This window comes from Lethenteron reissneri, chromosome 66 (assembly GCF_015708825.2).
Source record: "Lethenteron reissneri isolate LAM-NWPU_2019-01 chromosome 66, ASM1570882v1, whole genome shotgun sequence".
Taxonomy (NCBI): Eukaryota; Metazoa; Chordata; class Hyperoartia; order Petromyzontiformes; family Petromyzontidae; genus Lethenteron; species Lethenteron reissneri.
This window is the reverse complement of record NC_083844.1, coordinates 7,188,773-7,215,701: the sequence shown is the minus strand read 5'-3', so window position 1 is coordinate 7,215,701 and position 26,929 is coordinate 7,188,773. Positions and strand designations below refer to the sequence as shown.

Sequence of the window (26,929 nt, the reverse complement as noted above, 5' to 3'; positions counted from 1 at the left end):
GTGTAGTGTATAGTGTAGTAGTGTATAGTGTAGTGTATAGTGTAGTAGTGTATAGTAGTGTAGTGTATTGTAGTGTATAGTGTAGTAGTGTATAGTAGTGTAGTGTATTGTAGTGTATAGTGTAGTAGTGTATAGTGGTGTATAGTGTAGTAGTGTATTGTGTAGTGTATAGTAGTGTATAGTGTAGTAGTGTATAGTGTAGTGTATAGTGTAGTGTCTAGTGTAGTGTATAGTAGTGTATAGTGTAGTAGTGTATAGTGTAGTGTATAGTGTAGTAGTGTATAGTAGTGTAGTGTATTGTATAGTGTAGTAGTGTATAGTGTAGTGTATAGTGTAGTAGTGTATAGTAGTGTATAGTGTAGTAGTGTATAGTGTAGTTTATAGTAGTGTATAGTGTAGTAGTGTATAGTGTAGTGTATAGTAGTGTATAGTGTAGTAGTGTATAGTAGTGTATAGTGTAGTGTAGAATAGTGTATAGTGTAGTAGTGTATAGTAGTGTAGTGTATAGTAGTGTATAGTGTAGTGTATAGTGTAGTAGTGTATAGTGTAGTGTATAGTGTAGTAGTGTATAGTGTAGTGTATAGTATAGTAGTGTATAGTGTAGTGTATAGTGTAGTAGTGTATAGTGTAGTGTATAGTATAGTAGTGTATAGTGTAGTGTATAGTAGTGTATAGTGTAGTAGTGTATAGTGTAGTGTAATGTCTGACCAACCCCCCCCCCCCCCCCCCCCACTAGGTTCGTGACGTTATTTATGGACGGCCCCTCATCACGTGGACATTTATACAGCAAATTCTCGAAACGAATGATTCTAGATGGAGGGGGAACCTGGCGGATCCTGAGAAAAGTCCACGCGACTATGGGGAAAAACACCGCAAACTCCAAATATACAGCAGCAGGCTTCGATCGAACCCACGACCTCCTGTATACCAGGCGAGGTAGTTAACATCTCCTAGCCACCGTGGTGATGATGATGAGAGAGAGAGACGCAGACTCCAAATATACAGCAGCAGGGGTCGGTATTGAACCCACGCATCCTGTACACCAGACGAGGTAGTTAACATCTCATAGCCACCGTGGTGATGATGATGATAGAGATAGAGACGCAGACTCCAAATATACAGCAGCAGGCCTCGATCGAACCAACGACCTCCTGTATACCAGGCGAGGTAGTTAACATCTCCTAGCCACCGTGGTGATGATGATGGGAGAGAGAGAGAGAGACGCAGACTCCAAATATACAGTAGCAGGGGTCAGGATCGAACCCACCACCTTCTGTATACCAGGCGAGGTAGTTAACATCTCCTCGCCACCGTGGTGATGATGATGGGAAAGAGAGACGCAGACTCCAAATATACAGCAGCAGGGGTCGGTATTGAAGCCACGGCCTCCTGTATACCAGGCGAGGTAGTTAGCACCCCCCCGCCCCACCGTGCCACCACAATGAATTACATCATCAGACATGTTCAATCCACTGCTGATTGAAGGCCCCATCCTAAGTCGTGGGTTATTGTCGAGAGGGTGAATTGGTGGTTGGGTGGGTGGTTGGGCGGTTAAATGGGTGGTGGGGTGGGTGGTTTGGCGGGTGGGTAGTTGGGTGGTTGGGTGTGGTTGGGTGGGGTGGTTGGGTGGTTTGGTGGTTTGGTGGGTGGTTGGGTGGTTTGGTGGGTGGTTGGGTGGGTGAACGCTTGAGAGTCAGGTTTGTTCGAGTGAATGTGCGCGTGATTTCATGGCACGCGGAACAAAACACAATACCTGCGGTTCACCTTCCGTGTCCACCACAAATACGCATATCGGGGCCGCTGGGATGATACAGGTTCCTACAAACACTTTGCTATGCGAACAGCATCCTTCCCCCCCGCGTTACCCCCGTACGACTGTGGCACTGTGGCTACGCGAAGGACGTCCGACGTTCGACTTCAGCAGAGGTAAAGACAAACCTCGCCCCCCCCCCCCCCCCGTTTTACGTTTGTGTCAGTGGTCAAAGTTGTTTAGCCTCATTCGTTTCGCCAAAGTCACCGTAAACCATCGCCGGGAGGATTTTGGCCGGCCATCCGACAAAGACGGTCACCGGGCCGCGCGCTTTCAGATCCTACATACACTACACTATACACTACACACCACTACTATACACTACACACCACTACTATAAACTACACTATACACTACACACCACTACTATACACTACACACCACTACTATACACTACACTATACACTACACACCACTACTATACCCTACACACTACACTATACACTACACACCACTACTATACACTACACTATACACTACACACCACTACTATACACTACACACCACTACTATACACTACACACTACTAAAATAAACTACACTATACACTGCACACCACGACTACACACTACACTATACACTACACACCACTATACACTATACACCACTACTATACACTACACACCACTACTATACACTACACTATACACTGCACACCACAACTATACATTACACTATACACTACACATTTGGCTAGCCATCTAACAGACGGTCATCGCATCGCGCGATCCTATATACATTAAAATACTAAACACGAGACACCACTAAACACTGCACACCACTAATATACACTACACTATACACTACAATACTATACACACACCACTATACACTACACACCACTAATATACACTACACACCCCTATACACTGCAAACCACTAACATAAACTACACTATACACTACAATACTATACACACACAATACACTACACACCACTAATATACACTACACTATACACTACAATACTATACACTACACACCACTAATATACACTATACACTACAATACTATATCCTACACAACACTAATATACACTACACTATACATTACAATACTATATACTACATAACACTAATATACACTACACTATACACGACAACACTATACACTACACCACTATACACTACACACCTCTATACACTACACACCACTAATATACATTACACTATACACTACAATACTATACACACACCACTATACACTACACACCACTAATATACTCTTCACTATACACTACAATACTATACACTACACTACACACCACTATACACTACACACCACTATACACTACACTATACACTACACACCACGAATATATACTACACTATACACTACAATACTATACATACACCACTATACACTACGAATATATACTACACTATACACTACAACACTATACATACACCACTATACACTACACACCACTAATATACACTACGCACCACTACTATATACTACACTATACACTACAATACTATACACTACACACCACTATACACTACACACCACTAATATACACTACATTATACACTACACTAATATACGCCATCCAACGACGATAGTCAACCGCATCAGTGCGCGTTCAGAATGTGCTGCTTCTGCGGCCGTCTGGAACGTTCTGCCGATGTTGGGAATCCACTGGGAGCTACGGTGCCACCTTTAAGTCGCCATCATCATCATCTAGATTGACGAATCTCATTTCTTTAGAACTGCTTGTCGCTGCATTTAGTTCGTTGTCCTTCCCACGGCACCTCTGATTGGCTCGGTTGAACCCACGCACGGTGCGAAAGAAGTTCCAGGTCTATAAAACGTTTTCCTTGGGTCGGAAGTCTTTCCGCCGTGCCCTTGCGACTCACCGCGCACCTCGGACCAATAGGGATAAAGGTTCATGTTCTTTGGTTCTTTCGGTAAAGCCACGTAGATAGGAAAAAGTTTTTTACATAAAATAACTAAAACGACGTTTCGATCGCAACACAAGCGGTCGATGGCGACCGCTTGTGTTGCGATCGAAACGTCGGAAAGACTTCCGACCAAAGGAAAACGTTCCCCGCACGTGGAACTTTCGCACCGTGCGTGGGTTCGACCGAGCCAATCGGAGGCGTCATGGGAAGGACAACGAACTAGACGCAGCGACAAGCAGTTCTAAAGAAATGAGTTTCGTCAATCTGGATTCTAGATGATGATTTAAAAGTGGCACCGTAGCTCCAAGTGATCAGTGACGACCACTTGTGCTGCAATCGAAACGTCGTGAGTTTTTGGTTTTTTATTAATTTATTTGTTATTATGTATTTTTATTCGTGGTTTTTATTAATTTTATTTTTTTATTTTCTATCCCCTTGACTTCACCGAAAGAATCCAAAGAATATGAATTCCTGCTGTCGCGAAAGTTTTAAGGCAAAATTTCGGGAGTAACGTAGATAGAAAAAGAATAGATCATGACGTTTCGATCGCAACACAAGCAACCGTCATCAGGTGAAACAAACACAGCAGGATAACTGCTGACGTAGCAGTTATCCTGAATTTACCGAAAGAACCACAGACTATGGATTCCTGCAGTTACGAAAGCTTCAAATCAAATAAACAATATATTTATTTTCAGTGGCGGCTCCTGCAAAATCTCTCAGGGGGGGCAAATGTCTGGATGATTGATAAGGATAAGGTCCACCCATGCAATGGATAAATTAACAGCTTAAGCATGTAAAGGCAACTTCACTTCTTTAATATTAATGAAAAATAAAGTGACTATTACAATACATCTTGTTTGTTTCTATACTCACTATTATTACAATCCAATCAGTTTCCTTTATTAAAGATTCCACTAGGTGGCGACAAATAATATTGTTGACTGAAACGTCCTTACGTATGATGACGTAAGCACGTTAGGGCGAGCCCTCCCGGAAGCCATAGAGAATGCATTGGAGCGCCCGCCGTTCGAAAAAAAACATCTTTGAATGTAAGTCTATGGGAACACTGGGCGATTCTCAGCCGGAGTGAAATCGCCCAAAAAGAGGCGGTACTCCACAGAACGTGACATGACGCTGATTGGACTATATCCAGAGGCACAGTAACGGCTAGCGCGACTCTGTGGTTGTGCGTCGCCCAATCGCCCTAATCAAGAAACCGCCCCTGTTTATTTTCCTACCTACGTAACTTTACCGAAAGAACCACAGAGTGTGGATTCGTGCAGTCACGAAAGCTTCGAATCAAGATTGCCCCCAAGAACGTTACCCACTGTTGGGCCATTCTGCGGCACAAGGTGCACGATAAACACGTTCCTTCGGAGTGAGCAGGTAGGAACTTGTCTTCTTGGTTCTTTCGGTAAAGTCACGCAGAAGGGAAGTAATAAAACAATAAAAATAAAACATAATAAAATAAAATTATTTTATTATGTTTTAATTTTATATAATAATAAAATAAAATAATTTTATTTTATTATGTTTTATTTTTATTGTTTTATTACTTCCCTTCTGCGTGACTTTACCAAAAGAACCAAGAAGATGAATCCCTGCAGTCACGAAAGCTTTAAATCGAAAAGGTAGGAACTTGGTTGGACAGCGCATTCGTGCGATCCGTGTCACGTGGCGCAAGCTGCGTGGGGTGGCGCGTCACGTGGTGCTGAGCCCGCCGGAAGCGCTTTATGAAAAATACAAATCGAGGGCGTGGCTATGCACGACAGACAGACAAATAATCCCTGGTGGGCAGTGTGGAATTGTTGTTCCTACCCTGTATTATATACTGTGTAACCAAGAGAAATGTTTTTTTGTTCCTGAGTAGTAAGTGTTATTTTCTAATTGCTTATGCCTCGAAAGTACAGAAAATGGCTGTTATTATTCCCCCACAAACTTTGCTTTTGTGACCAGGACAGTGATATTTAGAAATGTACCTATTTCATATTCTATGGTTCTTTCGGTAAAGTCAGGTGGATAGGAAAAATAATAACAATAAAATAATAAAAATAAAGTGAATCAAAAATAGTTAAAATGTCACGACGTTTCGATCGCAACACCATCAATCGTCATCCTGCAGTCACGAAAGTTTTAAGTTAAAATCTACCTGTTTTCAATGAGAAAACGTGGTGTGCATTTGTATGATTCTTTCCTGGTCACAAAAGCAAAGTTTGTGGGTAATAATAATAGACATTATCTTTACTTTGGAGGCATAAGCAATTTGAAAATGACACTTACTACCCAGGAACAAAAATCGTGTTAGGGGCCGTCCATAAATGACGTCACGCGATTTTAGACGATTTTTTGACCCGCCCCCCATAGTCACACGACGTCACAAAAAGTCAGACCCCCCCCCCTCAAATATGACGTCACAAAGCTCTGCCCCGCCCCCCCCCCCAAAATAAAACATGCTTCACATCGCTTTAAACTATTGTCATTGTAGTGCGTATTTAATGTGGCGCTGCACTCTGATGTTGTAGGAGAAAACATTGATCAAAAAGTCAATTTAATTAAGTTGAACGTGTTGTCTATATTTATGTAAAGTTGTGCATTTTGATGTGACGTCACATTTTTCAAACCCTCTACCCCCTCGTCACACATCGTCACAAATGTCTGACCGCCCCCCCCCCCCCACAGTTTATGACGTCATTTATGGACGGCCCCTAACCTCGCTTTGTGTATGCAGGTGTGGCTCTGCCAGGGATTCGAAGCGGCTTTTTGAGGATGACGTTCCGACTTCCATGCTTCGCCGTTCTCATTGTTGTGGTGAGTGCGAGCGCGCGCGTCCACAAATCCTGGCTGGGTGAGTTTTATTGAGAGAGGCGTAAAGTAGCAGCAGCGCCGTTGCTTTTGAGAACCGCAGCGCCACGACCGCCGCAACTCTACGATAGCCGGCACCAAACTGTGCCGCACACCCTTCCGTGTGGCGCTGATGGTAAGCCTCGGTACCGATAAAGCTATTTTATTTAGGCTTTTTAGATGACGTACATATACGTACATGTACGTCATCGGAACGGGAAAGGATTAAGGGAGTGGAGGGGGGGAAGGGGAGAAGGGAGGCAGGAGGGAGGGAAAAAGGAAGCACTTAGGAAGGAATAACTGTACATGCATTTGAACTTATAATAATAGGGGTTTTCCCCTTTTGGTCTGGCAACAAAACTGAAACCTTTTTACAAGGAATCATGTGTGCATTAACCACAATACTTGTGGTGAAAATGAGACGAGGCTCAAAAGAAAGCCGTCTCTGGTGTGGACCAATCAGTTTCAATGACAATGCATATTATCAGAGTGTGTTTTTTCTTTGCATTTTTGGTTAATGCACACATGATTCCTCGTAAAAAGGTTTCAGTTTTGTTGCCAGAAAAAAGGGGAAACACCCTATTATTATATTTTGGTACTGGCAAAGGAGGTCTAATGATGCATTTGAACTTATCATCATGAGCAGCAGCAGCATCATCATCATCATCATTAGAAATCATCATCAGCATCATCATGAATCATCATGAGCAGCAGCATCATCATTATAAATAATCATCATGAGCATCATCATCATCATGGATCATCATGAGCAGCATCATCATTAATAATCATCATCAGCATCATCATCATCATTATAAATCATCATGAGCAGCATCATCATCATTATAATCATGAATCATCATGAGCAGCATCATCATCATTATAAATAATCATGAGCATCATCATCATCATTATAAATCATCATCAGCATCATTATGAATCATCATGAGCAGCATCATTATAAATCATCATCAGCATCATCATCATCATCATAAATCATCATGATCATCACCATCATCATCACTATAAATAATCATCAGCATCATCATCATCATTATAAATAATCATCATCAGCATCATCATCATCATCATAAATCATCATGAGGTGATTTGACTATCGTGCATTCCCGGTGCAGGTCGCCGTCTCGTCGAGGGCGGCCCAGGACGGCGTGTGCCCTCTGGGCATGTACAGAGCCAGCTCCGGATTTTGCTGTCAAATGTGCCCTCCAGGTAAACTAAACGGATCATCAGACACAGTGGCGGCTCCTGAAAAATCTCTCAGGGGGGAGGGGGCAAATGTCTGGATGATTGATAAGGATAAGGTCCACCCATGCAAAGGATAAATTAACAGCTTAAGCATGTAAAAGCAACTTCACTTCTTTAATATTAATGAAAAATAAAGTGACTCTTACAATACATCTCCTTGTTTGTTTCTATACTCACTATTAATACAATCCACTCATGTTTCTTTTATTAAAGATTCTACTAGGTGGCGACAAATAATTTTGTTGGATGAAATGTGCTTACGTATGATGACGTAAGCACGTTAGGGCGAGCCCTCCCGGAAGCCATAGAGAATGCATTGCAGCGCCCCTCCCGTTCGAAAAAGAACATCTTTGAATGTAAGTCTATGGGGCCACTCGGGGCGATTCTCAGCTAGAGGTAAATCGCCCAAAAAGAGGCGGTACTCCACAGAACGTGACATGACGCTGATTGGACTATATCCAGAGGCACAGTGACGGCTAGCGTGACTCTGTGGTTGAATGAGATTGGTGGTGCGTCGCCCAATCGCCCTAATGAAGAAACCGCCCCTGATCAGACACATGCGTCTCTGGCCACGGGTCGTGACGGGGTACTGCAAGGTCCGACCGTGTGCGTCCGGTGCTCGCCCGAGCTGCACTGGCTTCCAGTTTGCCGAACGAATACATTGTCATAAGGTCGCACTCATGTACATCCATAGTGTATGTTGATTAACTGTGAATAAATAACCCAACCAATAATATATATATCCATTATAATGTATAAGAATACAATAAACCCCCCCCACCCCTGTGGCCTTCGCACCTTGATTTAGCTCACAAGTAACGACGTCACATTTACACCCCGGCTATTGAAGACCGAAACAGGAGACTTTCTCCACAACTGTCTCCTGATGAGGACGATTGTAGTTACCGGCGAAATGTCGTCACGGTACTCGAATTGTTGTTGTGGGTTTACTCTCCAACACACTCCCGGTGTGCTGAACTAGTAACTAATTGCCACGTTGTTTACGTGACAGACCTGACTAATTGGCTGTGTCGGGTGGTGGCGGGTTTAACGACACACATTTATATTTACTCTATTTAACCCAAGATAATTTTGGTCGCGAAAGCCCCCTGCTACGGGTTAGAAGGAAAAATAATTAACCCGAAAAAACAAAGTTTTTCACTATAAATCCTTTATATGCGTGGCGGCTAGAGTCCTCTCGTCCTCTGGCTTGAGATGGCTGCCACCTATGGGTCAGATGATTGCCTGCCACCATTAAGCAATTGGTAATTAAATAAAAAAAAATTCTAAAAAGTGTAAAGCTATGGAAATTTTTTTTCACGAAAATAAATTGTCACGCACAACGAGTCTGTGTGCAAAATGTCAGCTCGATTGGATCACGGGAAGTGGGTTAAAAAACGACCGAAAGATTTGCACGGTCGTAAGCGCGCAAGCAAGTGAACTTAATATAAAGGATAAAAAAAATGGCTCTCGACTTTTGACGCCGCTCCTTTATCTGCAATTCGCAGGCGAATTCAAGGTCGGGGACTGCCGAGTCGAGGGGCAGTTCCCGCTGTGCACCCTCTGTCACGTCGGCCACTTCATGGACGTTCCCAATCGCGCGTCGCATTGCCGCAAGTGCAGCGAGTGCGGCTTCCGTGAGTCCCAACAGGCCCCCACCACCTCTGCCATCGCTTCTAGTCTTGCTCGAACCGAGGGATCGTTGTCCGGGAGATGGACTTTCGCCACGTCGTGGAACCTCCTGTCTTCTGATGTCGCAAACGATTTATTACACGCTTTAATTTAACTCACTCTGTCTGTTGTCGTTGTTGTAGCCTCAAATCTTGTAACTCAGTTTAAACCCACTTGCCAATGTGGTATCGACTGCAAACTTGGTATACGTATGTCATATTGACGACAATACTGTATTCTATCATAAAAAAAGAAAAAAATAGAAATTTTTATACATTCTTTTTTCGATGTTATGTTTTGGCTTGGGTCTAATTGTCCACGCTCAACTCACGTTGGCTGTAATTGGCCACGGTCCCTTACGTTATGGCAAGCTTCGGGGCCACTTCCTGGAGTTGTGAAGCTCTTCCATTGCTAGTACATTTCATAAAAGCGTGTTTTAAAAACAGTTTAAAAAAATATTACTTATTTTAAAGACACTTGCTCCATCCGTTTTGGCTTGCCACCTCATTCTGGGAGATTTCACCAAACCGGAAGGCGTTACACACCACGGTGGGATCCCTAACAGGTTATGCCTGTGGAAAAAAACCCACTCTTAAAAACCTACAAACATCCGCCGTATAGCCTCCAACAGGCTGTTGGGGCAAGTTCTGTCAGCGAGTAGCAGCGATGAAGGCCGCCATAGCACAAGAAGGGGTGGTGTGGCCATGTATCCTTGTATGTTGAACTTCTTTCGCTCCGCATGTAGCCAAGACCCCGCACACACACACAACGCAAACACACGCAGATCGCTGGCACCGCTGTGTGAACCGTCAAGTGGCTCTGTCCTTGCAGACGAGGTTTCCGAGCCTTGCAATGCGACGCGGGACACTGCGTGCCATTGTAAGGAGGGCAGCCAGCGACCTGCACCTTCTCAGCACTGTGAACCTTCAGGTGAGTTCAATCTTAATTTCCACTTCTACGGGGAAGTTCCAAGTTTACCTTTTTCTCTCTCTCTCTGGGTTTTTTGTTTTTTTGTTCTCTCTCTGCCTGTATATTTAGTGTAATTTTTTCTGTCTACACTCGTTTTTTGTCTTTCTTAGGTTCTGCTCTGTCTGTGTGTCTCCGTTCCTCTTGTTTTTTTATTTTTTGTCTTTCTTTGGAATTTTCACACTTACATTCTTTCTAACTTAGCAATCTTTGAAATACGTAATCGACCAGGCTATGCGTTAATTGTGTGTTGACCGACTCTCTGTGTCGTTTTACATAACATTTCGATACTTTGCTAGGTTATTTAATTTAGTGTGTTCTTTCTCCCTCTAAGCTTTCGTACTCATTGACATGTACATTTTTTCTCTAACCCCCTCCCTCTCTCTGCCTCCGCCCCCCTCTGTCTATTTAAGGCCACCCCACAGAGACGATCATCCCTCTCTGTACCTGTGTTGCTCGATCTATGTATCTTGGTGATATCTGTCTGCTTATATGTCTGTCTATAGTTTTCTGGTTAGATTTTATGTCGCTGTTTCACTATACCTGATGACGATTGCTTGTGTTGCAATCGAAACGTCGTATGCTATTATTTAATTTATTATTTTATCTTTATACGTGACTTTACCGAAAAAAACAAAGAATACTTCAGGTGAGTGCCCATAGCCACTGTGATGGTGCTGTGTGTGATGGCATACTTTGTGCGATGATGATGCGGTGTGTGACGATGCTGTTGTAGCCGGTCCGCCCTGTCCCTCTCCTACCGTAGTCAATCCTAACGAGGGGGACAGGTCGGCTAAGGGGCCGTCCATAAATGACGTCATGCACCTGGGGGGGGGGGGGGGGGCGGGCGGTCAGACATTTGTGACGATGTGTGACGAGGGGCGGGGGGTTTGAGAAATGTGACGTCACATCAAAATGCGCAACTTTAAATATAGACAACACTTTTTACCTAATTAAATATACTTTTTAATAAATGTTTTCTCTTACAACATCAGAGTGCAGCGCCACATTAAATACGCACTACAATGGCAATAGTTTAAAGCGATTCGAAGCATGTTTTTTTTTTGAGGGGGGCAGAGCTTTGTGACGTCATATTTGAGGGGGGGTCTGACTTTTTTGTGACGCCGTGTGACGAGGGGGGGGGGGGGGTCAAAAATTTTTCAAAATCGCGTGACGTCATTTATGGACGGTCCCTTAACATTCAAACATCTTCCTAAAACATCTGTAATATCTACTGAACGTCATAGTTCCTGATAATACTTAAACGAAACTGTACGTAATTATATAATTAATATATATTTATTTTCATATCAAATGAAATTCACAATATGTAAATTACAGAAATAAACATAAAATAAAAATGTCTTACATAAAGTAACCTCCAAAAGCACCTAATCTGCTCATCCCATTCGCTCAACGTAAACATCAAGCTCTAAGTCAGCCATTTTGTGCCTTCTCAATGAACAGCGCAACACGACGCAACAACACAAAATGCTATCAACTATTACAAAAAAACGTCTATATTCATCACCGAAACACTTTCATCATCTTCTAACTCCGTTATGTCTATTGATCCGAGTTGGATTTATCAAAATAAACAAGATATTAATGCTCGTAGTTTATAATTAAATAACGAGCCGGACGCCATCTTATTGCTATTAGATTACCCGCACAAAATTGCAAACAAGCAAAATACAAAAAAATGAACATCTTATACTTGCAAAAATGATCATACACACCCTCCACGTCACAACACCGCAGCTCAACCTCTCTGTTGACGGGATTGAGCACCAGTGTTAATATTCTAGACTCAGTATGAGTTAATTTTAAATCCTTTATATTAAGTTCACTTGCTTGCGCGCTTACGACCGTGAAAATCTTTCGGTCGTTTTTTAACCCACTTCCCGTGATCCAATCGAGCTGACATTTTGCACACAGACTCGTTGTGCGTGACAATTTATTTTCGTGAATTTTTTTTAAATTTTTTTTCACTTTTTAGGAATTTTTTTCATATTTAATTTAAAATACCAATGTGATAAAAATGAAACTCTTACTCAAGAAAAACAGAAATTAATAATAAAATAAAACCGATGCCACGCATATAAAGGATTTATAGTGAAAAACTTTGTTTTTACGGGTTAATTTTATATACTGAAATCAACTTCAACGTCAGTCTTACTTGTGCACATCTTCATTACCACCGATAACTCGATCAACAGTCAATTCACATTGCCAAGTTCTTGGTCAGTCGATTTACATACAAGTCATATCAAATTCTTTGGGTCTTTCGGTAAAGTCAAGTAGATTGGTTAAAACCATGAGAGGGTGACGTCACTCCACATGGGGGAGCCTCCTACCCCCTCACTACAAAGACAGAACCCTCACGTCACGCGATCTCCGTCACGCTATTGAGACATCAAAGTAAAAAGAACGTCCTGATGATCAAGGGATTATAACCTCTACATGAAAAAAGTCTGCGTCACCGCGGCCTTACAAATTGCACACGAATGGATGCAATGAATGTCACGTCGCGGTCTGCTTGTCGCTTTAACACGTAGGCTTTCGCGACCAATATTATTCATAATATAGGTTTTTGGGTCAGATCGTGTTATTTATAAATCTATCGTAACCCTCCACCACCCGACACGGCCAAACAGTAAAAAATGTGTCACGTTTTTCAAAGGACAAAATAATTCACTTCTTTAGCCCACCGGTGTGCTGTAGAGAGAATCAACAGCCTTTCGAGTACTCAAATTTTAAAATGCTGTTGATTCTCTCTTCAGCACACCGGTGGGCTAAAGAAGTGAATTATTTTGTCCTTTGAAAAACGTGACACATTTTTTACTGCTTGTCGCTTGCAAGTTTCAGATTTACTGAAATACACCCGTCTTTGGACGGGCGAAAAATATGCTAGTATACTATTAACAACCGCACGTGGCTCTCCGTGGCAATTAACAGAGTGCACAATTATACGTGCGATTAATCAGAAGGGAGCTCACACCGGCGACACTGTGTTGCGATGACGCTGCTGTGATGGTGCTGCTGCGTAGCGAATATGCTGTGTGCGATGACGCTGTGTGTGTGATGATGATGATGTGTGTGTGATGACGCAGCGATGATGGTGATGTGTGTGATGACGCTGTGTGTGTGATGGTGCTGCTGCGTAGTGAATATGCTGTGTGCGATTACGCTGCGTGTGATGATGATGATGTGTGTGTGATGACGCAGCGATGATGGTGATGTGTGTGATGACGCTGTGTGTGTGATGACGCTGTGTGTGTGATGACGCTGTGTGTGTGATGATGTGTGTGTGATGATGTGTGTGTGATGATGCAGCGATGATGGTGCTGTGTTTGATGTTGTTTTTGCGTGTGATGACGCTGTGTGTGCGATGACGCTGTGTGTGTGATGATGTCTGTGTGATGATGCAGCGATGATGGTGCTGTGTTTGATGTTTTTTTTTTTGCGTGTGATGATGCTGCGTGTGTGATGACGCTGTGTGTGTGATGATGATGTGTGTGTGATGCTGTGTGTGTGATGTTGTGTGTGTGATGACGCAGGGATGATGGTGCTGCGTGTGATGACGCTGCAGTGTGATGGCGGGGTGTGTGATGACGCTGCGTGTGTGATGACGCTGTGTGTGTGTGATGACGCTGTGTGTGTGATGATGATGTGTGTGTGTGATGACGCTGTGTGTGTGTGATGACGCTGTGTGTGTGATGATGATGTGTGTATGATGCTGTGTGTGTGATGACGCTGTGTGTGTGATGATGTTGTGTGTGTGCTGATGTTGTATGTGTGATGACGCAGCGATGACGCTGTGTGTGTGATGTTTTTTTTGGGTGCGATGACGCTGTGTGTGTGATGATGCTGTGTGTGTGATGATGTTGTGTGTGTGATGATGTTGTATGTGTGATGACGCAGCGATGACGCTGTGTGTGTGATGTTTTTTTGGGTGCAATGACGCTGTGTGTGTGATGATGCTGTGTGTGTGATGATGATGATGATGTGTGTGTGATGATGTATGTGTGATGATGCTGTGTGTGTGATGATGCTGTGTGTGTGATGATGATGATGATGATGTGTGTGTGATGATGTATGTGTGTATGATGCTGTGTGTGTGATGACGCTGCGTGTGTGATGATGATGTGTGTATGATGCTGTGTGTGTGATGACGCTGCGTGTGTGATGATGTGTGTGTGATGCTATGTGTGTGATGATGCTGCGTGCGTTGACGGCGTGCGCGTGATGGTGCGGTGCGCGGATTTATTGAGAGTCGACTCACTGTTCCGCGACAGGCCTGGCACGGGGAACGGTTGCGGCCATTGTCTTGGGGATTCTGTTCCCTCTCGTCGCCGCGGTGGGAGCCGCCGTGTATTGTCACCGGACGAGGCCGCATGGCGCGGTCGATCGGGACGTGGAGTTTGCTGAGCCTCTCATCGACGGTGCGTATTGTGGGGCACCGCAGTGGCTAGGAGATGTTAACTACCTCGCCTGGTATTCAGGAGGTCGTGGGTTTGATCACGACCCTGATGATGCCTGTTGTACATTTGAACCTTATGGCGGGACCCCGTGTTCCCATAAGTCCCCGGCTCTGGCATAAACTGCGTTGCGACGTCATTTTATATCTGTTGAAGGCGAACGATACGGCAATCTATTCCTCTCGATGAGCTCTACACGATGCGCTAATCAAAGTTAAATTTCTTCTGCGTCATATCGTCCAAGTGCAGTGAGGACGATATGACAACAGAATGATCCACGCCAGGTGGTTCGCAGCGTTTATGTGCGTGGTGGGACGCAGTCGCTAAAAGTAAATAAATTATTTACGATTTTTACTTCTGTTTATTCGGGACCCCGGGGTCCCGCTATAAGGTTCATTTGGAGTCTGCGTCTCTCTCTGTTTCTCTCCCCGTGGTCATGTGGATTTTTCACCGGCTCCCCTGGTTTTCCCATTCCCCGGTTTTCCCTTCACATTTATAATAAGCGTGCATTCAGAGTATTTGGTTGCTGCTGTGAATTTCGACGTCATAAGCCACTTCGTTGAGCTATCATTTGTGGCCAGGTCACTTCTGAAAAATAACCGTATAGCTCAGTGGTGGGCCTTAGCTGGTAACAATGTAAAAAAATGGTTTAGTGTTTCTAGTTTACAACGTGAAATCGTAGTTGTTGCTTACTTGGTAAATAAAAAAAATAGTTTATAGTTTTAATATCGAGTGTATGTGGTGCGGAGGTGGGAATGGTTCACGTCAAGGGGCTATGGACATATAACAATGAAACTTTTACGCATTTTAATGGCTGGACAAGCAGTGGATGAGGCTTAACGGGGCATCAAATAGTAGCGCAATTTGATCCGCCCCTCCCTTTCAGACAAGCCACTGCGGGAGTACTTCGACTACCTCCGGCACCACACCGCCAACATTTTGGACTACAACGCGCGGCCCGGCGAGGTGGTGCTGCTGAGCAACAGATTCGTGCAGCCCATCATCGTGGCCTACCACCGCGCCGACGAGAAACGCCAGCACGAGTTCATATCGCGCGGCAAGCGGCACGCGGACATCATCGCGGCCCTCAGAGAGGAGGGGTTCACCTTCGGCAAGCTCTTCCATCCCGTCGGTGAGGGGACAGAGCTGCCGAAACTCGTCGTCTTGGTCGGCGTTCCGGGCATCGGCAAGACCACCATGGCCCAGATGATTGTGAACAAATTGGCGTCTGGCGAGCGGCTCTTCCGCGCGGACTTCCGCATCGTCGTCTACATCCAGTTCAGGGAGGTCAACGGATACCCCGACTCTCTGTCGCTCCGGGACCTCTTCCGATTGCACCACAAGAGCCTGGGCAACGTTGCTGACCGGGTGTTCGAAAACCCCGAGGAGGCACTGCTGGTCCTGGATGGGCTCGATGAGTTCCAGAAGCCCCTGGACTTGGCGAATGCGTGCAGCGACCCGGACAAGACGGCGAGCAAGGAGGCCATCTTTGCCGGACTGGTGACGAGGAAGATGCTCATGGGCGCGTCGATGCTGCTCACGACTCGGCCGATCGCTCTGGAGCGCCTGGGCGGAATCCAAGTGGACCGCTTTTCCGAAATCACCGGGTTTTCACGGCAAGAGATCAAGGACTACGTCGTCAAGTTGTCCGACAACGAAGGGCAGGGGCAGAGACTGTACGACAACCTGGAGAGTTGTGAAAACCTTTTCCACTTTTGCTATATCCCCGCGTTTTGCCACATCGCCGGCAAGGTGGTCAAGTCGTACCTGGAACGGGAGCAGGTCGACGCCTCTGCAGGTTTTGCCGCCGCCACCACCATGACCGACCTCTTCTCCAAGTATCTGTACGTGCTCGTGGCCCATCACAGTCCCAACACCGACAACCTGGGGACGGCCGTAGGCTCGCTCGCCAACATGGCCTTCTGCGGCATAAAGGAGAACATCCAAATGTTTACGGACAAGGACCTGAAGCGTTTCGACATCGATCTCAATGCCGTGGAGATTCAGAAGGGCACGTTCCTGGGCGAAGTGTTCAAGAGCGAAGCTGTGAAGGCGGTGAAACTCTACACGTTTTTCCACCTGACGATCCAGGAGTACTTTGCGTCGCTCGCAGTCTACCTCTCGGACCGGAATACCGGACACAGCCCCACTGTCGCGGAAGTCATAGCGGCCATTGAGGACTGCAACGATGGGCGCTACGACATCTTCCAGAGGTTCTTCGCCGGCCTGGCGTCTCCGCACTCCTGGCAGATCCTCGAAGCTTGCCTGGGCTCGCCGAGGAACAGCTGCCAGCTGCAGATCATCGAGTGGCTCCGGCGCAGCATGGCCAAACTCGCGGACCGCACGCAAGGTGCCAGCGTGCCCACGACGGTCAAGAACAGGCTCGTCAGTCTCCTGCACTGCCTCCACGAGCTGCACCATGATGACACCGTGCGTGGCATAATGGAGATGGTGGCGGAGGTGGACCTGTCTGGCGTGAGGCTGTCCCCGCCAGACTGTGCCGCTCTGTCGTACGTCGTGCAGAGTAAAGCCGGACCCCTGGAGGATTGCGGGATGACGGAGGAGGAGGTTAAACGACTGCAGCCCGCTCTCGCCTCTTGTAAAGTAGTCAAGTGCGTTATGGTTGTCGAGTGAGCGATGGTTTTATAGTGTTGCCACCTCGTGGCATTGCACGTTTCAAGTTGCAAGTCAGAATCTGTATTTATACTGCGGGAGGAATCCGATGAGCCACACAGCTCTTTTGTTATCACAGATGTCCAGTAGGGGCACGGGGTCAGAACGTTATAACAACAAACACAATACACACAGACACGATAGGGGTGCAAAGTATAGGAAAGGAAAACATAACTAAAAAAAACGTTCCCCCCTCAATCAAGTTACCGCATTAACCACACATGATACTGGTCTATTCATGTTTATTTATGCCAATTTTACACGCTGCCATTTTTACACACAGCTGTTTTATTGCCAGAAATGGTCAACGCATTGTCTCATTGTTTCATAAATGAACTTTAGGTCATCTTCTTGGTTCTTTCGGTAAAGTCACGTAGAATGGAAATAATAAAATAATAAAAATAAAACATTATAAAATAATTCTCACGACGTTTCGGCCACAACGCAAGCAGCCGTCCTCAGGTGGAGAACAGGTCTGTCAGACTCGACAGATAATTATCACGACGTTTCGGCCACAACGCAAGTAGCCGTCCTCAGGTGGAGAACAGGTCTGTCAGACTCGACAGACTCAACAAGGCAAGCAGCCGTCCTCAGGTGGAGAACAGGTCTGTCAGACTCGACAGACTCAACAGACCTGTTCTCCACCTGAGGACGGCTGCTTGCGTTGTGGCCGAAACGTCGTGAGAATTGTATTTTATTATGTTTTATTTTTATTATTTTTATTACTTCCCTTCTACGTGACTTTACCGAAAGAACCAAGAAGATGAATCCCTGCAGTCACGAAAGCTTTAAATCGAAAATTTAGGTCCTATTTCGGACCACAGATTGCAGATTCCCTTACCCCCATGATCTACGCACTGACGCCCGTTTTGTGCGTCGTTTCCAAGGTGCGGAGGCAATGACCTGAACGACGCTGGCGTCGCGCTGCTGCTGAACAAAGATGCACAGCAAAGGCATCTGGAAGAGCTGCAGTGAGAACGCTGTCCACGCCGACTCCTTACTCCACCCCTGTCGCTCTGTTCACCCTCATTGATAACAATGCACACACACGTGGTGCACGCCATCGGTTTCTCTTCCGATTCCGTTCCGATCACTTACGTGTACATTATTCTATTGCGATGACGTACGTGGATATTATCAGTTTTTCTTCCGATTCCGTTTCGATGACGTACACGTACATCATTCCATTGCGATGACGTACATGGACACATACAATTTTCTTCAGATTCCACTCCAGTGACGTACACGTACATCATTCCATTGCGATGACGTACGTGGATGTTATCAGTTTTTTTCCTATTCCGTTCCGATGATGTACGTGTACATCATTTCATTGCGATGACGTACGTGGACATTATCAGTTTTTCTTCAGATTCCACTCCAGTGACGTACACGTACATCATTCAATTGCGATGACGTACGTGTTTTGTCTTGGGGTATCCCTCCTCTCTTTCCCGCCCCCCTTATTTATACCGAATACAGTAATCGAGAGCCGACTTTGTCTGTTCACCAGTTTATTTTGTCCCCACGCAGCCTGTGGAGGTGTTCGTTGAAGGAAAGCTCTGGCGCCGTCATCCGAGACATCGTCACGCACATCCAGAGCTTGAAGACGCTGGTGTAAGTGGTGCCAGGCTCAGAATCTGTATTTTATACTGCGGGAGGAATCCGATAAGCCCATCTTCACAGATGTCCTGTTAAGGCGTTACAACAACAACAAACACAATACACACAAACACGATAGGAGTGCCAAGTATGGAAAAGGAAAACAATTCGCTTGCGAAAATATACAAATAAAACGAAACTATATATTTTTTATCTTACCAGGTAAAGCCCACCGAGGTATAAACTTCACTTCAGCAGGCTTTTTCATAAGCGACGTGGCTATCGCAAATGATAGCTCAATAAAGTGGCTTACCATGTGGACATTTGATAGCAGCAAAATAATCTCAACGGATGTTGATTTTAAATGCGGAGGGAAACACCACAGGACCCGGAGGGAAAAAATCCACATGACCACGGGGAGAGAGACACCGCAAACGCCAAATATACAGCAGGTATCAGGGTCGGGATCGAACCTTGCGTACCAGGCGAGATAGTTAACATCCCGTAACCATGGTGACTCAGCAGCAGAAAGGCCAGACTTACAGCCGCGGTGGCCAGGAGATGTGAACTACCTCGCCTGGTATCCAGGAGGTCGTTGGTTGGATTCTGACCCAGACGCTGGGTGCTGTATATTTGGAGTTTGCGTCTCTCTCTCCCCGTGGTCGCGTGGATTTTTTTCTCCCCGGGTCCTCCAGTTGTTCCCTCCACATTTAGAAGCAACGTCACGCGTTTGGAGTATTTGACTGCTCTAAATTTCCACGCGATAAGCCACTTCGTTGAGCTATCATTTGTGATGGTCAGGTCGCTTTTGAAAAATAGCTACATACTGTAGTTCAGTGGGCCTTACCTGGTAACAATGAAAAAAATTGGTAAGTCATTTACTTTATTTTCTGAAAGGAAGGTCGTTTCTGCTCGAGCTAAAACAGGCCCTGGCATAGCCCGAATGCAAATTGTGCTTTGGGTGACACAAAGAAGGTTGCCTGCCCTTGAAAGTGATACGAGAGCACGCCAACCCAATACTCCACAACCTCCACTCGCTTCCCCAATCATTGCCGGGATCCGTTGCAACAATTGACCAGGTCCTCTATGGACTCAGCGCTGCCTACCTCTCCCCTCTCGTCTCCCCATCTCGGTTGCATCAATCAACGAAATCCATCGTCACAAAAAAAATATCAAGAAAATTGTCATTTGTGTGGTGTCCAGAGTGGGGGGGGGGGGGGGGGGGGTGGAAAAATGCCCCACATCTCCACGCTGTACTGCGTTTAATGATTAATGACACGAGCCATAAATGGACTGAACCACAAATGGACTGAACCACAAATGCACTGAACCACAAATGGACTGAACCACAAAGCGACTGAACCACAAATTGAGTCACCCACAAATGGACTGACCCACAAATGGACTGAACCACAAATGCACTGAACCACAAATGGACTGACCCACAAATGGACTGAACCACAAATGGACTGAACCACAAATTGACTGAACCACAAATTGACTGACCCACAAATGGACTTAACCACAAATCGACTGACCCACAAATGGATTGCGCCTGCAGTTGCTTGTCTATGTTTACCCCGTCCCTGTGTGGTGTCAGCCTCAACGAGAATGAGATCGGAGATGGAGGCGTCAAGGCATTGGCCGAGGCGTTGAAGGAGAGATGCGGCGGTTGCTTGGAAGTACTGAGGTCAGTGGTGGTGTAACAAGCGGCGTGGTAATCAGAGCTACGAGTTGGGGCCCCATTTGACACCCACCATGAGATTTGTTTTCAACAGCAGCGTGTCAAAGAACACACGGACGAACACTGATTTAAAACGCGGTTACATGATATTTTTTTTTAACCAAAATGCGTTCATTTTACGCACCACGCTTTAATCTGATTGACCTAGAGTCGGTCAACATAATATCGCAACTGCTTAACTACCACGGACTCTGCAGTTGGCTGCATTTTTTGCGAAGACGGAGCGCTACCTACGGCGTTGAACGCTTCGCGACCGCGTGAGCGTAACGACGGCGATGCGAGTAAGGTGGCGAGAGAGGGCGGCCGCGATGTAGAAAAAAATAGCCTCTCGGTACGACTGTGAAAAGAGACAAATTGGACAGGCGCGGTTTATCCACTCAGGGGCGTTGGCCGCCCCACCAAGCAGCTGGAGATGAGAAAAGATTTTTCTAAAAATGAATAATAATTAAAAAATAACTTTTCTATAAATAATTTTTGCTTGCGTTTGAAAAAAATAAAAATTGACGATTCTTTCAACGTGAATTGCCTAATGAGGAATAACGTTTTAAGTTGTTCGCATGAGAAGCCGCTGCAATGCCGCAGTTTGATCTGTGCCTCGGGGAGGTCTCGGGGCAGCTGCGAAGGCGTCCGAGTGAGAGATCTCCCTTTTTCAACGCTTTTACTTAACTTGATTCCTCTGTTTGTCGTGGTCAAATCTTGTAATCAAAGTTTCATCCACTTCCCGTTGTCCAATCAATTCCACATTTTGCACACGTACTCAGATCCGGTGACAATGTATGCCTGTATAAAAATCGGCATACATAAATCAATTAATTCGCTACTTTAAAGCAATTTATATTTTGTATGGACGCCTTATTATTCATTTAGATATTTGTGTAGGTCAAAAACGCCGCGGTCCCTAAACTGTGGAATCGGCTCGCACAAAAATCAGGTGCCGCGTGTCTCAGGCGCCATTGACGTACTTCTTCGACCGCTAGTTAAACTGAAGTTGTTAATAAAAGCGTTGTTTTAAAAAAACGACTTTTTTAAATGAGTTAATTTGTTCATCGCGATGAGCCTTCGCATTTTTTGCCACAGCCGTGTGAGACAAATTCGGGGCGGTGAAAAGGGCGCCCGTGGCTGTAATGACGATGTCACAACGCGAGGTCGCACTGTACAGATACAGCAGGTCACGGCCGACCCGCTTTAGGAGGAAGCGACAGCAATGGCGATGACAGCAGGTTGCAGCGAACGAAGAATTAGCAACGAACACTGTGGGAGTCGCTACCTAAATATTCCATTGGAAAGGACGACTTTGCAGGAGAAGTTGATTGTCAAGCAACTGGGTCCTGCTCAACCGACTTTTGAGGGTCAAGGAGTCAGCATTTGAGACGCTTTGTTGTTCTCGTTTCGTTTTGTTCATAAATGCCTCACCGTTGGTAGACAAGGCAGTCGTATCACTTTCACGGGAAGGCCAATGACGCGAAGGCCAATGACATTTCTCAATTATGACACCGTCTTTTCAGAGGTCACTCACAACAGCCTCCACCCGGTGGCAATTGTCGCGAGCCGCCGCTGGTCACGACGACGATGCGATTAGGGGGCGAAAGAGGAGGCCGTGATGGAGAATAGCTTCTCGGCGCGACCGTGCGTAGAGACGAATAACAACATTTGAGGGGGGGCTCCACCTGACCGATTGCCGCACCGCCACCCCCCTGAGCCGATAACGGAGTCGCTGCGCCGCTGGTTCAGGTCACAACGGCGACAACAAAAGCGCAGGAAGAGAGGTGGTTGGGGCGGACCTGGGATGAAGCAATCTAGGGATCCCACGAACAACGACAAACTAAAACTATTTGTTATTCGACCAGGTAAGGCCCCGCTGAGCTGCTGCTTAGCTCTTCTTTCAGAAGCGACCCAGGCTATCACAAATGAGAGCTCAACGAAGTGGTTTATCATCATCGTCGTCGTGTGGAAATTTACAGCGGCCAAATACTCTGAATGCACGTTGATTCTAAATGCGAAGGGAAAAACCTGAGGGCCTGCCACGCAACCATGGGGAGAGGCAGAACATGCACACTCAAAATACAGCAGGCGTCAGGGTCTGGATCGAACCCACGGCCTCCTGTATACCAGGCGAGGTAGTTAACGTCTCCTAGCCACCGTGGCACCCCCTTATCTCTAGAGTTGCTAAGCCTCCTGGAATGGCCGGGAGTCTCTTAACGCAATTTACATCGATCTACTCCTGGCGACTCAAAACAATCCGGGAGAATTTAGCGAAAGCATATTTTAAGAAACTAAATAAGCAAAAACGTCTCGCGAAATAGCTTCGGCCAGAGTTGGCAACCCTACCTTCCACATTTAGAACACACATTTCCACGTGATGATGATAAGCCACTTCGTTGAGCTACCATTTGTGGCCAGGTCACTTCTGAAAGAAGAGCTACACAGGAGCTCAGTCGGCTTTACCTGCTAAAGTAAAAATTTTCCTTAGTTTTAACATCGAGTGTACATGGTACGGACGTGGGATAGTTCACGTCGAGGGACTATGGACCTGTAACCATTAAACTTTTACCCATTTTGGCGGTTGGGTGAGCGGTGAATGAGGCTTAACGGGTCGTCGAATAGCAGCGCAATTTGATCCGCTGTACATACTACACCCTCGCCCCTCCCCCCGCCCACACATTCGATTCACGCGGTTGGCTACGTACGGCGTGAAAGAAGTCACACGTAACATACGTTCCGTATATACGTAGCAGGTTTCCATCCGATTGAATGCTAATTCGGTAATATTCTCGCCGTGCTGTGCTCCCCCTTTTGTGTTCCAGGCTCGAATGCTGCTCCCTGACGGAGGAGTCGGGGTCGTCGCTCCGTGACATCGTACGCATCTGCGAGCGCTTGAGAGTGCTCGGGTCAGTGCTCTGAGCTTGCCATGAATGAATCGCGATATCTCGCGAACCTCATGAAAGAGCTATGAACCACCGTCACGCGAACTCCGGTCGTCAAATCGTCGCAGCGGCGGCTTCTCGTTCGGCCGTCGAACGAAGACGGTTGCCACATCGCCACGTGGCGCTTTTAGATGCGCTGCTTCTGCGGCCGTCTGGAACGCTCTTCCTTCCGATATTAAGAAGCCACTGGAGCAATGCGTGATTTCATCTCGACTGAAAACTCATTTCTTTACAACTGCTTTTTTGCATTTATTTTGTCCTATCCCCACACCTCCAATTAGCACGGATGGCTACGTGCGGTGCGAAAGAAGTTCAACGTACAGTCGCGATGCTTCTCCAATTGCCACCGCTCTCTCCATCTCTGTCACACCAACGCAGGCTGGAAGACAACGAGCTTGGAGACCACGGAGTGACGGTCTTAGCGGAGGGCATCACACAAGGAGGAGGAGGAGGCCAGAGCTTAGAGGAGTTGCTGTGAGTTGCTATCCCTTTCCCATTCTGAGACTTCTGCAAGCTGGCAGGGTGGGTGTCCCAGTTCACCGCCGAATTTCGGAACGCGCGAGTGGCTTGGCGTTTGATTTTATTTAGAGAGGCGTAGCGCCTCTATTTTTCAAGGCGTCGTTACTCACCACAGAGAAGCGTCGCCACGCGACCTGGTGGTGCGAGCATCCAGAGTCGGTGAGAATGATCGAGAAGGGGGGCGTGGCCTCGGTCGGTATATAAGGGAGATGCGCGGGAGACTCTGGGCTGTTGCGGTGGGATCTCCGTCTGAAGCCAAGTGAACGTGTCTTCAATAAAGTGCAATCTCAAGAGACGTGTGTCAAGTCGCCATTACATAAGTTTAAAGCTTTGACGATGAGACGTAAACCGCCTGAACATTGCAGTCGCTTGCCGTGTCACGTTGGAGACACGGACAACATTGACGTGTGTATTAACACCCTATTTTGTTCTCCCTCTGCCAAGTCTGGCCCGATGTTCACTGACGGACGAGTCGGCGCCAGCGCTGCGTGACATCATAACCGCCGCCAGCGGTCTGAAAAAGCTCATGTGAGTCTTATTATATTACACAAAATGCACCAGCTCACCGATTTTGTCTGTTCCTGTTACGTGAATTAGTAACCATGGCTACGGGGAGCCGTACTGTCCCTACATCACCCCGTACTGTCCTTACACATGTAAGGGAAAGGGTTAATAACAGATTATTCTGATTACTACGCTGGTCAGTGCGGGTTGGTGAGAGTCTGGGGGAGTTAGTTGCAGCACTGTGTTATGTTAAGTGTGGAGGGAAAAACTGGAAGACCCAGGGAGGAAGACACGCAAACTCCAAATATATAGCAGGCGTCAGAGTCAGGATCGAACCCACGATGACCTGTATACCAGGCGAGGTAGTTAACATCTCCAAGCCACCGTGATGATGAGAGAAACGCAGACCCCAAGTACATAACTAGGTGTCCAGGGTCCATGATCGAACCCACGACCTCCTGTATACCAGGCGAGGCAGTTAACATCTCCAAGCCACCGCGATACCAAATAAAAATCACTCTCAAAAGCTGCCCCCCACCTCTCCCTCCCACCAACACCGCCACCTGTGACGTACGCCGCAATTGCCCGACGCGACGGGGTCGGAGCCCGCCGCAAGTGACCCCCACGCGTGTTCAACGGGTGCTGGCCGCTCTCTCCGCAGGCTGGGCGACAACGACTTTGGCGAGGCAGCGAAGTGGAGCCTCGCATCCACGCGGCCGGAGATCCACGTCGACTTCGAGCACTGACAGCGGAGGGTCAGAGCCGGGCCTCCTCGCCCCTACCACCCCTCCAACCGCCGCTAACTGCGAGTCGCCGTTCTTCCTTTCGTTCGTTCGTACGGCCGATGTAGACGCGGAGCGGCGACTGCAATTTCACATGATCAACTTTTAAAAAAAGACACTTTTTGAATTAGTTTAACAACGTGGTAGGCTTTTCGCGATTGATATCATCCATAATAACAGTTCTTTTGCTGGGTTACATCACGCAAATATATAAATGTTGCGTTGTTAAACCCGCCAACACCCGACACAGCCAATTAGTTAGGTTTGTGTTACGGAAACAGAACCAATTCGTTACTAGTACAGCATTAGTGTACAGTGTAGTTTATAGTAGTGTATCGTGTAGTGTATAGTAGTGTATAGTGTAGTATATAGTGTAGTGTATAGTAGTGTATAGTGTAGTCGATTACAGTGTAGCGTATAGTGTAGTGTATAGTAGTGTATAGTGTAGTGTATAGTGTAGTGTATAGTGTAGTGTATAGTAGTGTATAGTGTAGTATATAGTGTAGTGTATAGTGTATAGTAGTGTATAGTGTAGTCGATTACAGTGTAGCGTATAGTGTAGTGTATAGTAGTGTATAGTGTAGTGTATAGTGTAGTGTATAGTGTAGTGTATAGTGTAGTGTATAGTAGTGTATAGTGTAGTATATAGTGTAGTGTATAGTGTATAGTGTAGTCGATTACAGTGTAGCGTATAGTGTCGTGTATAGTAGTGTATAGTAGTGTAGTGTATAGTGTAGTATACTAGTACAGCACCAGTTGTGTGTTGGAGACCAAAGCCACAACATTTACAATCAAAGTACGAACGGAACGTGGCGAATTTTAGATTTGACGCTACGGCGGCGTTGCGAGCACCCCTGTGGAGTGATGGGGTCCTGGGGTCGTGGGATCATGGGGTCGTGATTTGCTGCGTGCTCTATCGATGCCCGGCTAAGTCCATCCGGTGGTCGTCTGGAAAATATCTCTTTTTTAAAATCTCGAATTACATTCCGCGGTTCACAAAGCGTAACAAGCCAACGACGGTTATTGATGTACGATTTGTACGTAATTATTTTTCTATGTTACATTAATCTGTTCATACTGTCGATCAGACTGCTATGTTAAGTGTCTAAAATGTGTAAAAAAAATCTTGAATGTGTAAACATTTAATGAAAATTTTTTTTACTTTGTAAAATTTTTAATTTTTTAATGTGTAAAAATGAAACATTTTCAAGTATAAAAATGAAATTTTGGTGTAAAAATG

At 46.0% G+C, this 26,929-nt stretch overlaps 1 protein-coding gene across 1 annotated transcript; it reads left to right on the top strand.

The window, feature by feature from the left end:
* Window positions 1-1,798: 1,798 nt before the first annotated feature.
* On the top strand, window positions 1,799-26,698 carry LOC133359834 (NLR family CARD domain-containing protein 3-like). The gene is made up of 14 exons (XM_061578380.1): window positions 1,799-1,926; window positions 6,445-6,524; window positions 7,694-7,787; window positions 9,332-9,460; window positions 10,326-10,424; window positions 14,759-14,905; window positions 15,828-17,553; window positions 18,502-18,585; window positions 19,148-19,231; window positions 20,817-20,906; window positions 23,765-23,848; window positions 24,263-24,358; window positions 24,848-24,931; window positions 25,569-26,698. The coding sequence occupies exons 1-14, from the start codon at window positions 1,806-1,808 to the stop codon at window positions 25,651-25,653; spliced, it is 3,003 nt and encodes a 1,000-aa protein (XP_061434364.1). The 5' UTR covers window positions 1,799-1,805; the 3' UTR covers window positions 25,654-26,698.
* The last annotated feature ends 231 nt before the right edge of the window (window positions 26,699-26,929 follow it).